Source organism: Nerophis ophidion, linkage group LG09 (assembly GCF_033978795.1).
Source record: "Nerophis ophidion isolate RoL-2023_Sa linkage group LG09, RoL_Noph_v1.0, whole genome shotgun sequence".
NCBI classification, from domain to species: Eukaryota; Metazoa; Chordata; class Actinopteri; order Syngnathiformes; family Syngnathidae; genus Nerophis; species Nerophis ophidion.
The window spans coordinates 53,678,414-53,691,769 of record NC_084619.1 but is presented as its reverse complement, the minus strand read 5'-3'; the positions used below and the strand labels follow the sequence as shown (position 1 = coordinate 53,691,769).

The following is a 13,356-nucleotide window of genomic DNA, read 5'->3' as shown; positions in this document are numbered from 1 at the left end:
TGTTCCCACAATCCACTCTTCTGTTCCCACTATCTACTCTTCTGTTCCCACTATCTACTCTTATGTTCCCACTATCTACTCTTCGGTTCCCATTATCCACTCTTCTGTTCCCATTATCCACTCTTCTGTTCCCACTATACACTCTTGTGTTTCCACTATCTATTCTGTTCCCACTATCCACTCTTCTGTTCCCACTATCTACTCTTCTGTTCCCACTATCTACTCTTCTGTTCCCATTATCCACTCTTCTGTTCCCACAATCCACTCTTCTGTTCCCACTATCTACTCTTCTGTTCCCACTATCTACTCTTCTGTTCCCACTATACACTCTTGTGTTTCCACTATCTATTCTGTTCCCACTATCCACTCTTATGTTCCCACTATCTCCTCTTCTGTTCCAACTATCCACTCTTATGTTCTCACTATCTCCTCTTGTTACCACTATCTACTGTTTTGTTCCCACTATCCATTCTTTTGTTCCCACTATCCACTCTTCTGCACCCACAATCCACTCTTCTGTCCCCACTATCTCCTCTTCTGTTTCCACTCTGTCTTCTGTTCCCACTATCCACTCTTTTGTTCCCACTATCTCTTCTGTTCCCACTAACCACTCTTCTGTTCCCACTATCTCTTCTTCTGTTCCCACTATCCACTCTTCTGTTCCCACTATCCACTTTTCTGTTCCCACTGTATCCTCTTCTGTTCCCACTATCCACTCTTCTGTTGCCACTATCCACTCTTTTGTTCCCACTATCCACTCTTCTGTTGCCACTATCCACTCTTCTGTTCCCACTATCCACTCTTATCTTCCCACTATCTACTGTTTTGTTCCCACTATCTACTGTTTTGTTCCCACTATCTACTCTTCTGTTCCCACCCACTGCAGGTGCTGCAGATTTGCCCCAAGGACATGAGAGCAGACATCTGCGTCCATCTCAACCGGAAGGTGTTCAAAGAGCACCCGGCCTTCCGACTGGCCAGCGACGGCTGTCTGCGGGCGCTGGCCATGGAGTTCCAGACCATCCACTGCGCGCCCGGGGACTTGATCTACCACGCCGGGGAAAGCGTGGACAGCCTCTGCTTCGTGGTGTCGGGCTCGCTGGAGGTCATTCAGGATGATGAGGTGGTGGCCATCTTAGGTCAGTTTGACTCTATCGCCGCTAACACGCTAATGAAACAGGTGTGTGGGAATTTAGACAGTTTTGTATCTATGTGTCTGTAGCTTTAATGCTAAGGAGTTTGTCCACGTATGTGTCACGTACAACAACGTAATATTAAGGAGAGGGACAGGACGACGCAAATGTTAGCAACACTAAATAAATAAATAAATGGGTTGTACTTGTATAGCGCTTTTCTACCTTCAAGGTACTCAAAGCGCTTTGACACTACTTCCACATTTACCCATTCACACACACATTCACACACTGATGGAGGGAGCTGCCATGCAAGGCGCCAACCAGCAACCATCAGGAGCAAGGGTGAAGTGTCTTGCTCAGGACACAACGGATGTGACGAAGTTGGTTCTAGGTGGGATTTGAACCAGTGACCCTCGGGTTGCGCACGGCCACTCTACCACTGCGCCACGCCGTCCACTAGCGTAGTTATGTGAGCTACAATGCTAACAATACACTCACATTTAAAAAGCAGTAACATTTATGCTACAATTTTAGGTAGTTTGATTCATTTAGGCCTAAAACACATGGATTTTTGATATTTCTATGCATGCTAACTGTTGCCATGTTAACATACAAATGTTACGAGGCCGACATTTTATGCTAGCTTTTTAGCTAATTGTATTTGTTTAAACCTAAAAATAATGGCTTTTGATACTTAGTACACCAACTTTTCCAGTATTAGCATGCTAACATTAGCTTGGTAACATTTTATGCTAGTATTTTAGTTGGTTTTTTTTTATTAATTTGAGCCTAAAAACCATGGCTTTTGATATTTGCCACCATCTTTCAAGTATGTTAACTGTTCCCATGTTAACATTTTATACTAGTTTTTCAGCTTATTCCATTTGTTTAAACCTAAAAATAATGGATTTTGATACTTAGTCCACCAACTTTTCCTATATTAGCATGCTAACACTAGCATGGCAACATTTTATGCTAGTATTTTAGTTTTGTTTTTTTTTATTAATTTGAGCCTAAAAACCATGGATTTTGATATTTGCCGCCGTCTTTCAAGTATGCTAACTGTTCCCATGTTAAATTTGTATACTAACTTTTCAGCTTATTCCATTTGTTTAAACCTAAAAATAATGGCTTTTGATACTTAGTACACCAACTTTTCCAATATTAGCATGCTAACAATAGCATGGTGACATTTTATTTTAGTATTTTAATTTCCCACCAGGCTCCGACGAAAGATTGTACGCCTCCTCTTTTATTTGGACTTTCCCTGATTACATGGCAACAGCTGTTTCTAAAGGAAGGGGGTCGCAAACAGCTGTCGCCTTCGATTACAAAACAGTTAATAGAAAAGGTGCCTGGAGGGGAGTCAGGTCCTGCTTCCTCTCCGCTTTGTAGATCTCGGGTCAAGATAAAATCTTCCTGTGGATTACAATACATCAAAGAAACCGACTCCTTCATGTTGCTTCCTATCCTACACAGTGGAGTTTTACAAGCCTTTTGATTGGTAAGATCAAAGACAGCTTTTGTCTGCTTAGACAGTTTAATGGCTTTTGTTATTTGTATGTGTGTAGCGTTAATGCTAATGAGTTTGTCCACGCTATGTACCTCCAAGAAGCGCCTCTGTGTACTTTATCCACTTTTTATGCGCTTCTCCAATGTATTTAATGTCATATAACACATACAACAACGTAACATTAAGGAGTGGGACAGGACGACACAAATGACTTGTGCAGCCCTTTGAGACACTTGTGATTTAGGGCTATATAAATAGACATTGATAGATTGATTGATTGAGCTATGCCAGCTAGCATTACACTCACATTTTGACAGCAACATCATGCTAAGTTAGCATATTTGCTAAAAACAGGCTTGACTTTTGCATAACAGAGCACCTTTAAGTATAAATATATTCTATGTATTGTATTTACATTCCAAAATACATTTAAAAGCATAATCGGTTTAAACTATAAAAATATATATTTCTGAAGTATTTTAAGCACCGAAGTTCTACTTTTGAAAGAAGCGTTCTATAAATAAACACCGCTTTAGATGCTCCCGACCGCTATAAAACCCGAGCAGATTGTTGTTTTCCGCGTCATAAACTCACACTTTAGCTCGTCAGGAATCCTCCAAGCTGTTTGTTGTCAAGGAAACACTAAGTTCATCTATTTTTTTCAGCACTTCCACTCGTAAAAACATGAAAGTACGTTCATATGGAGTAGATGCCCACATATTTTGGATGTTTTTTTTCCATTAGTGTAAAGATTTGCAATTTGTTATAATTAAGAACCACTGGTTTAAATCGAAAAATAATGGCCTTTGATACTTGACACCATCTTAGACAGGGGCGTCCAAAGTGCGGCACGGGGGCCATTTGCGGCCCGCAGGTAATTTTTTAACGGCTCCACGGCACATTTTAAAAATACTATGGAAAACAATTTAAACATAAAAAATGGTATAAAAGAGCAAATGTAAAATGTAACAGGAACATTTTGCAATGTTTACTCTAATAACACAAAGTTGCCATGCAGGCTGTTTCTTTCTTTAAAAAATAATAAATGAATCAAAACCAATGTCTTTATGAATTATTGACCTATTCAAGGCTCCAATTACGTCACATTAAATATTCCACTTGGAGATATTTTTGTGGGCAAATGTTGCATATTTTGTGTTTGCCATATAAAAAACTGAGCTGTTTTTTTTCAAAGAAGGGCCTAAAACGAACAAACAAAAAACATAAACTAGAAAAAAACTTATAATTGACGAATAGATCTGAAGTTTATCTTGAGACCATTGTGTTAAAAGTAAACAGTAAAATATTTTATTTTTTAAAACTTTAATGAGTAGGACCCCTTTGGATCCGTGTGTTTTGTTTTTAAGTGTCATTGCACAAAAAATAATAGTAAATTAAAATCAATGGTGTTATGAGTTGTTGACCTTTTTACGGCTCCAATTATTATATAATCTAATTTTGTGTTATTTTGTGTTTTTTTCCATAAAACACATGGTTTTCTTTGACAAAAAGAGCATACAACTTAAATCTTTAAAAACGTCATATTGACAGATAGACCCGGGTTTCCCAAACATTCATTTATTTGTGGCGCCCTGCCACGAAAGAATTACGGCCGCCACAAATAATAAATATATATATATTTTTTTTATTTAAAAAAAAAAAAATGTTTTTTTCGGCTTTTGACTCGCTCCACCGCTCATAAAAGCAATGGGACTCTGTCTGTGAATGGAGGTTGTAGTTACATATTATATAAATATGTAAATATTATATGAATATGTACATAAATATGTACATAAAGTGTTGTAATTATATTCCAACTCCGCGTTCTTCTTGGTCATCGCCCCCCACCCCCGCCACCCCCCCAGCCGCCCGCCCACACCACCACAAATAGATGCCTGACCTGTGGGAAACACTGTAGACCTAATGTTGATCTAGAAATTTAAAACTTGAGAAATAATAAAAATAATGATATTGAATAATGACACATTTTTAACATTTTATTTTTACCAAAACCCTTTGGGGTCCCCGAGATCAAGCCTGAGTGGAGGCCTGAATGTATTTTTTTTATACATATATTGGATTGTTTTTTAAAATAAATGGCCCCCGCTTGCTTGGATTTTTCAGTGTGCGGCCCTCAGTTGAAAAAGTTTGGACACCCCTGATCTTAGAAGTATGGTAGCTTATCCTATGCTAGTATGCTAACATTCCTATGCTAGCATTTTACCTAGTTGTGTTTGTTTAAACCTAAAACATATTAGCTTTTGATACTTGACACCATCTTAGAAGTGTGCTAACTTACGCTATATTAGCATGCTAAAATATATGCTAGCATTTTAGCTAATCTTATTTGTTTAAACCTAAAAAAATGTAGCTCCTCAAACTTGGCGCTATCTCAGATTGTGCGTGCTGCTGGTCTACTAATAGTACTAACCTTTAACAGTTTGTTTTACTCATTCTCATTTACTAGTTTCTATCTAACTGTTTTTATATTGTTTTACTGTCTTTTTTATTCAAGAATATATTATTAATTAATTAATTTTATTTTATTTTTATAAAAGGACCTTATCTTTAGCAGACCTGGTTGTCAATGAAATTATATTGTTTAAAGGGTTCTTAAAACCAGGTCCAGTCCAGATTATGTCCAGGTCGTGCTCAGCAACACACACCTTCATTTATGTACATTCAAAATTAGAGACCACAACACAGATTGCATATAAACAAAATAACCTTTTCAAAATAAGCATTTGAGGACTTCCCATCATTTTTTAAATGTTTTTTGGCATCATTATCTGTTTCAACCATATAACTTTCTAAAGTAAAAAAAATACTGAACAAATGTTTTAAAGAGATACTAAGCGAATATCTGTTTTTGGCCTTAAAAATAAACTTTATACCGAGTACTATAATTAAAATAACAGAAACCACATCAAGCTTCATAAATAAACCAATCCTAAAACACATGTTTTCAACTTCCACCATGCTAACATAAGTGATTATGTTAGCATGCTAACATTTTATCCGTGTTTTGTACAATTTTATGTTTAAACTTACCTTGGTGCAAGCTCAATCATATGCTAACTTTTTTGATGTTATAATGCTAATATATTATTAGCATATTATATTTATTTGAACCTAATAATTATGAGACTTATTGCAACCTTGCACACGTGCGAGAATGCTAACTGTTCCCATTACAACAAGCTAATGTTAGGCTAATGTTTTATGCTAGCTTTTTAGGTTCAATCAACCCTGGGCTTGAGGGTAACAGCATAGATAGCAGGCCTATCAACATTTCTGCAGGAATTGTTTTAGTAACTCAAAACTGTACAACAACAAAACCATTTTTTGGAGGTACAAGTCACTATTGCAAAAAAACACAAATGTAGCAAAAATATGGGATGTTAATAGGTAAACAAAACCACTACAGTAACTAATATTACAAGCAGATATTTGTGAAAAATAACATCAGTAGAGCAGGGAGTGGATTGATTGATTGATTGATTGCACAGTTCAGTACATATTCCGTACAATTGACCACTAAATGGTAACACCCGAATAAGTTTTTCAACTTGTTTAAGTCGGGCTCCACGTTAATCAAATCATGGTAAAGGCCAAAGCGTGCCTGCTTGAACTCTGTGAGGAAACACAACATATTTTTTACGTATTAAAACATGTGAAACAAGTAATCCCATCCTCAGATAGTATCGATTTGATATTCATTCCAGACTTAGTATTGATATTTGGACCGATACGCCTGCATCCACACTTGCTCCACAGCTTTATGCTGTGTGAATATGAACATAGTAGCTCAAATATTACCAGATGTGATGCTATTTTCAGCAGTAATATAAACTTAGCTCAACTTTGACTAAAGTTTCATGAACTGATATTTAACGGCTGTCACAATTATTTTTGGGTTTTTTTTGCATTCTCTGCACCACGAAGGGTGAATAATTACAGCATTTGGTGAGACATGAACCGGGCTGTTCCTTCATTCATCATTTTCCACTCCTTTCTGCCGTCGTCGGCCGGCTTTAACTCCCAGCAGCCTGTTAGCAGGTTAAAACTTCATCAATGTGACCACATGATTGATTCGGTAACGTATCGCCGTGCTGTGCAAGCCATAGTGTGTTTCCAATAATCCGCTCTCAGGTCTTTGGGAAAAGTCAATACCCTGTCAGGCAGATAGTGCTGAACCCCCGCAGGCCCCGGCCTAGCCTGCAGTGATAAACCGGTTACTACTGTGGATCAAAATCTCATTAGCTTAATAGCACTGCAGAACACAGACAACATACAAAATAATGAAGCCCTGCAAGATAGAGGATTTCCTCCCCTGGAGGTGCGAGGAAGGGGAAATTATGGATTTGTAGCATCAAAACCTAATCAGTCGCAAATAGGGCTGCGCAATTTTCAGAAAAAAACCTATTTATTAGAGATATCCGATAATGGCTTTCTTGCCAATATTCCGATATTTTCTAACTCTTAATTACTGATTCCGATATCAACCGATACCAAAATATTAAATTAGATAGTACTTTATTTATTCCGTCAGGAGAGTTCCTTCAGGAAAATTAAAATTTTCAGCACAATCCCATTCAAGATCAGACAAACATTACAGGGAGACAGAACAGGATCGCTGACGGGTCTGCCGGCTTCCAGCGCCCCTTACAAAAAAGATAAGATACAGGTAAACGGGGGGATGGGAGAAAAAAATAGAATATTAAAATAAAATAAAAAAATCGGTCTCAGCCTGGGCCTCTGGAGAGGGGGTGCTGACTGAGGCCAAGGGAAAAAAAACAATTCATAGCCATAGAACACATCCCTCTTACATGTGTGTAAGAGGGAAACATCAAACGTCAAAGAACACAGAGGACATTAAAAGCAGCAGATACAACCAGACACTTCTACATACAGCTATGAATAAAAAGTAAAAAAAACATATACATTGTGGTGGCCTCTGCAGTGTTCCACGCCATCGTCCGCTGGGGAGGAGGGAGCATGGTCAGAGACAGGAGCAGACCCAACAAAGCAACCAAGACAGCCTACCCCACTCTCGGCCAGTGTCCAGTCCGCATGGATGAGCGAGGATACGTCCAAGGTGACTAAGGTGTCCGACACCTGCTCACCCAGCCAAGACACCGCGAAGCCTCTCCGTCCCAGTGCTCAGCGCTAGTTCCGCAGCCCTGTCCCCTCATTCGCATCTCCTCCAGTCCCTCCAAACCGACTCCGGTGTGGCAGACACCCAGCAGCTGGTCTCCATGGCCAAAAGGCTCCCGGGAGGCAGATCCAGAAGTCCACAAAAAAAGCACCACAGAGGTCACGAAAGTGCCACCCCTTGTCCCACAGTCCCAAAAGGTCCCGGACCAAAAGGCAAAAACATACAGTATACAGTCATGGATCCCAATATCAACCCATACCTGTCAAACTGTGGACTATGGTGCAGTTTCCTGCGTGAATTGTTTTCCCGAGATGCAAAAGAACTGGATTGGACATGGCGCGAAGGTAAATACATGATATAATAACAGGGGTGTAACGGTACGTGTATTTTTATTGAACCGTTTCGGTACGGGGGTTTCGGTTCGGAGGTGTACCAAACGAGTTTTCACACGGACATATTAGGTAGCGTACCGCATGTTGTGTAAAGAATGCTGAGCGAGGCACAACACAAGGCAGGCTAGCAGCGACCGGGCTAGGACAACATGTGAAAGCCAGAGCTGGAAGACCTTCCTGCCTCGTTAACATCTCCCCTTTAGGAACACTTTGGCTGCGCAGTGCGATACAACAATGGAGGACGGAGGTTTGCCGACATTGTTGAGCAGCAGTAGGGTGTGCTTCTGCCAACACGTCAAATATGCTAACTCCTTTGAAGCGGCATCACCGCATTCAAGCAGCCTCTCCTCGGCGAGTCAGGCAGGGCTGAGGCAAAAACAAATGTTTTTATAGCAGCACATTTAAAACCACCCATCCATCCATTTTCTACCGCGTGTCCCGTTCGGGGTCGCAGGGGGTTACTGTATTGCATTAAAAACTCGATTTTGACCCACTTCTATGGTGGAAGAACAATAAGCCCATATATCCTCTTACTGCCAAGGGGGAGTGTTGGGGGGTGTTGATGATTGGGGACCCCGATTTAAACAAGTTGAAAAACTTATTGGCGTGTTTGCATTCAGTGGTCAATTGTACAGAATATGTACTGTACTATGCAATCTACTAATAAAAGTCTCAACCAATCAATCAAAAAAGCACTTTATATGTAGAAAGGTTTTGTTAAGAAACCATTCTGAGCCTTATCTTATTTAGTTTGTAATTTACATATGTTGACCACATTAACCCTGGCAATGGACCCTGTGTGTATATGTATGTTATGCCATTGTTTACAAGTTTGGTAAAAAAATAACCCAAAAATGTATAATTCGTTGTTTTCTTACTCTACCGAAAATGAATCGAACCGTGACCTCTAAACCGAGGTACGTACCGAACCGAAATTTTTGTGTACCGTTACACCCCTACTTAATAATACTATAAAAAGTGAAAACAAAAGGCGCGCACAAGGTGGAGACAAAAACTTGGCTAAGGAAACAAAAAAGCACTTTGACGTAACTTTGGCATAAATAAACAAAAACTTACTTGCGGTGACGGGAGCAGGGCAGCATGGACTATAAAATTGCAAGAAAGACTAAACATGGCATGACACAGACTGTGAAAAGATCATGAAACAATGACGCCAGAACGACCAACTGAAAAACCAGGCTTAAATAATAATGACATGATTGAAACAGGTGCGTGAGTCCAACACGAGAGACAGGTGAATCTAATGGGTCGCCATGGTGACAAAACAAGGGATTGAAAAAACAGGAAGCAATGGAGTCTTAAACAGAACATAACTAAACAAAACATGATCACAAGACGTGACAATACCGATATAAACAGTCGTGGAATTAACACATTATTATGCTTAGTTTTGTTGTGATGCTCCGTTGGATGCATTAAACAATGTAACAAGGTTTTCCAAAATAAATCAACTCAAGTTATGGAAAAAAATGTCAACATGGCACTGCCATATTTATTATTGAAGTCACAAGGTGCATTTTTTTTTTAAACATGCCTCAAAACAGCAGCTTGGAATTTGGGACATGCTCTCCCTGAAAGAGCATGAGGCGGTTGAGGTGGGTGTGGAAGGGGGTTAAGGGGAGATGTATATTGTAGCGTCCCAAAAGAGTTAGTGCTGCAAGGGGGTCTGGGTATTTGTTCTGTTGTGTTTATGTTGTGTTACGGTGCGGATGTTCTCCCAAAATGTGTTTGTCATTCTAGTTTGGTGTGGGTTATTGGCGCTCTGTACTTCTCCCTACGTCCGTGTACCACTACGTACAGCGGCGATTTAAAAAGTCATACTTTTTACTTTTTGAAACCGATGCCGATAATTTCCGATATTACATTTTAATATCATGTAATATTATTGGACATCTCTACTAATTATAATAAAGCATTTCGTTCGTCCGTGTTGATGGGCTCATACTGCCATCCGGTTTGACGCTGAAATATTCCAACAACGGCCCATTTGACCAGATTGTCACGACTCGGCGAGCTCATCATTCTGACCGGAAAGCAGAGCTTAACAGACCCAATGCAGTGTAAAGTGAACTGTCTTAACTCGACAAAAACATCCGCCCTGGAAGGAACGTCTGCCCTGTGCTCCTCGACTACAGTCTGCACTGGAGCAGAACAGCAGGACACGTGTAACGACTACATATTACCTGTCTCTATTTAGAATTTCTTTAGCAGATCTGAATGCTTATTACTTAAATTTGTACCTAAGTCTGAAGCAAAGGTGTTAATATTAATCGCCACATTTAGCGAAGCATGTTTCAAAAAGCAACACTTGCGCTTCCTTGTCCAAAGCGTCATCTTTATTGTTAGTTTTGAAGCCAAAATACCTCTATATTGTGCTTCACGCACCCTCTTAACCAGTAGAATTGTCGTTTCTCCAAGGTGTTATTACTTGTATGTACTTTGTGTGTTCGTTTTGACACACTCAACTTCCCGCGCCTCGGCTCTGTAGTCACTGCCGCATATGAAGAAACGGTACTGGTATTTTTCAAAGGCAGTGTAGTACCGATTTCAATTAATTAGTATCGCAGACCTTTATTAGCACCGGTATACTGTACAACCCTAGTCTGGAATTTAGGGTAAAAAATAAACACATCAGTTACGTCATTGCATCAAATAAACCAGGGGTCACCAACCTTTTTGAAACCAAGAGCTACTTCTTGGGTACTGACTAATGCGAAGGGCTACCAGTTTGATACGCACTTAAATTGCCAGAAATAGCCAATTTGCTCAATTTACCTTTAATAAATAAATCTATATATTAAAAACAATGGGTATTTCTGTCTGTCATTCCGTCATACATTTTTTTTCCTTAACGGAAGGTTTTTTTGTGGAGAATAAATGATGAAAAAAACACTTAATTTAACGGTTTAAAAGAGGAGAAAACAGGAAAAAAATTAAAATTAAATTTTGAACCATAGTTTATCCTCAATTTCAACTTTTTAAAATTCAAAATTCAACCGATAAAAATGAAGAGAAAAACTAGCTAATTCGAATCTTTTTGAAAAAATAAAAAAAATAATTTATGGAACATCATTAGTAATTTAATGATAAATGGGTTGTACTTGTATAGCGCTTTTCTACCTTCAAGGTACTCAAAGCGCTTTGACATTACTTCCACATTTACCCATTCACACACACATTCACACACTGACGGAGGGAGCTGCCATGCAAGGCGCCAACCAGCACCCATCAGGAGCAAGGGTGAAGTGTCTTGCTCAGGACACAACGGACGTGACCAAGTTGGTACTAGGTGGGATTTGAACCAGGGACCCTCGGGTTGCACACGGCCACTCTCCCAATTAAGATTAATTTTATAATTTTGATGACATGTTTTAAATAGGTTAAAATCCAATCTGCACTTTGTTAGAATACATGACAAATTGGACCAAGCTATATTTCTAACAGAGACAAATCATTATTTCTTTTAGATTCTCCAGAACAAAAATTTTAAAAGAAATTCAAAGACTTTGAAATAAGACTTAAATTTGATTCTACAGATTTTCTAGATTTGCCAGAATCATTTTTTTGAATTTTAATCATAATAAGTAAGAAAAAATAAAGAATATAAAGTATTCTTCGTCGAAAAAACAGAAGCTAAAATGAAGGATTAAATTAAAATGTATTTATTATTCTTTACAATAAAAAAAAAAAACTTGAAGATTGATTTAAATTGTCAGGAAAGAAGAGGAAGGAATTTAAAAGGTAAAAAAGGTATATGTGTTTAAAATTCCTAGAATCATTTTTAAGGTTGTATTTTGTCTCTAAAATTGTCTTTCTGAAAGTTATAAGAAGCAAAGTAAAAAAATAAATAAATGTATTTAAACACGTGGAGACTAAGTCTTTAAAATATTTTCGTGGATTTTCAAATTCTATTTGAGTTTTGTCCCTCTTAGAATTAAAAATGTCGAGCGAAGCGAGACCAGCTTGCTAGTAAATAAACAAAATGTAAAAAATAGAGGTAGCTCACTGGTAAGTGCTGCTATTTGAGCTATTTTTAGAACAGGCCAGTGGGGATACTCATCTGGTCCAAACGGGCTACCTGGTTGGTGACCCCTGAAATAAACCGATTGGCCCAAGTCGCAAGCTCCTGCTCCCTTTGTGCCTCTGAACACTCCTCTCTCGCCTCTCCCGCAGGCAAAGGGGACGTATTCGGCGACGTCTTCTGGAAGGAGGTGACGCTCGCTCAGGCATGCGCCAACGTCCGGGCCCTGACCTACTGCGACCTCCACGTCATCAAGCGCGACGCCCTGCAGAAGGTGCTGGAGTTCTACACGGCCTTCTCCAATCACTTCTCCCGCAATCTGCTGCTCACGTACAACTTGAGGAAGAGGGTGAGTGGCCAGTCAAACAAAGTGTACATGTGCGACAGTGGCATGCAATTGGCTCCATATATTAAACACCCCCCTGCCCACTCCTGACCCTTCACTCAGGAGCAAGCGATCATTACCTCATTCATATTAAGGTCACCCTGCACAAGAGAGCGCCACTGAGATTGAATTGCCGGCGTATGAAGAGGCAATCTCATCTGCGGCCGCCGCCGAATAACCGCAGAGCACTGCTGGGAAGTCCCCAGCAAGATTGCTGCCGCATTCGGCCCGGCTGGTATTTGCAATCGCTTAAATCCCCGAGTCGTCACGCTTTGATCGTCGAGCGGTTCAAGTAGCGAGGCTGACACTGAAAGCTCTTTTTTTTTTCAGTGGAACGCCCACAGAGAACAGGGAAACATTTCAGGTGGTCTCTCTTCCATGTCCAGTTTTGCCTTGACCAAGAACGAAGGCACTACTTGTGGTTAAGTCCCGAAAACGACTTTAATGCAACTTCAACCTTTTCAAGTCAGATGCTTGTATATGTGTGATGCACAATGTTGGAAATAACTATTTGATCCTAGGTCTGGGCGATATGGCTGAAAAATGTATCACGATTTTAAAGTTTTATATCGGTCGATAATTGTCGTATTTTCCGGACCATAAGGCGCACCGGATAAAAAGGCGCACCGCAGATGGATGGTCTATTTTTTATCTTTTTTCAAATATTAGGTGCACCAGATTGTAGGGCCCATTAAAGGAGTCATATTTTAAAGTTAAAGTACCAATGATT

The 13,356-nt window shown here is 39.5% G+C and overlaps 1 protein-coding gene across 6 annotated transcripts in view; it reads left to right on the top strand.

Annotated features, from left to right (window-relative positions):
* The window catches only part of kcnh1a (potassium voltage-gated channel, subfamily H (eag-related), member 1a), a 171,768-nt gene that overhangs the window by 142,709 nt on the left and 15,703 nt on the right, over positions 1–13,356 (top strand). For all 6 annotated transcript variants that reach the window (XR_009808180.1, XM_061911255.1, XM_061911254.1 and 3 more), the window contains 2 exons: positions 887–1,139; positions 12,394–12,590. Coding sequence is in view for 5 of the 6 variants with exons in the window: in XM_061911255.1 (XP_061767239.1) it covers positions 887–1,139; positions 12,394–12,590 (450 nt within the window). In the remaining variant the exon portion in view is untranslated. The remainder of the gene's footprint in view (positions 1–886; positions 1,140–12,393; positions 12,591–13,356) is intronic.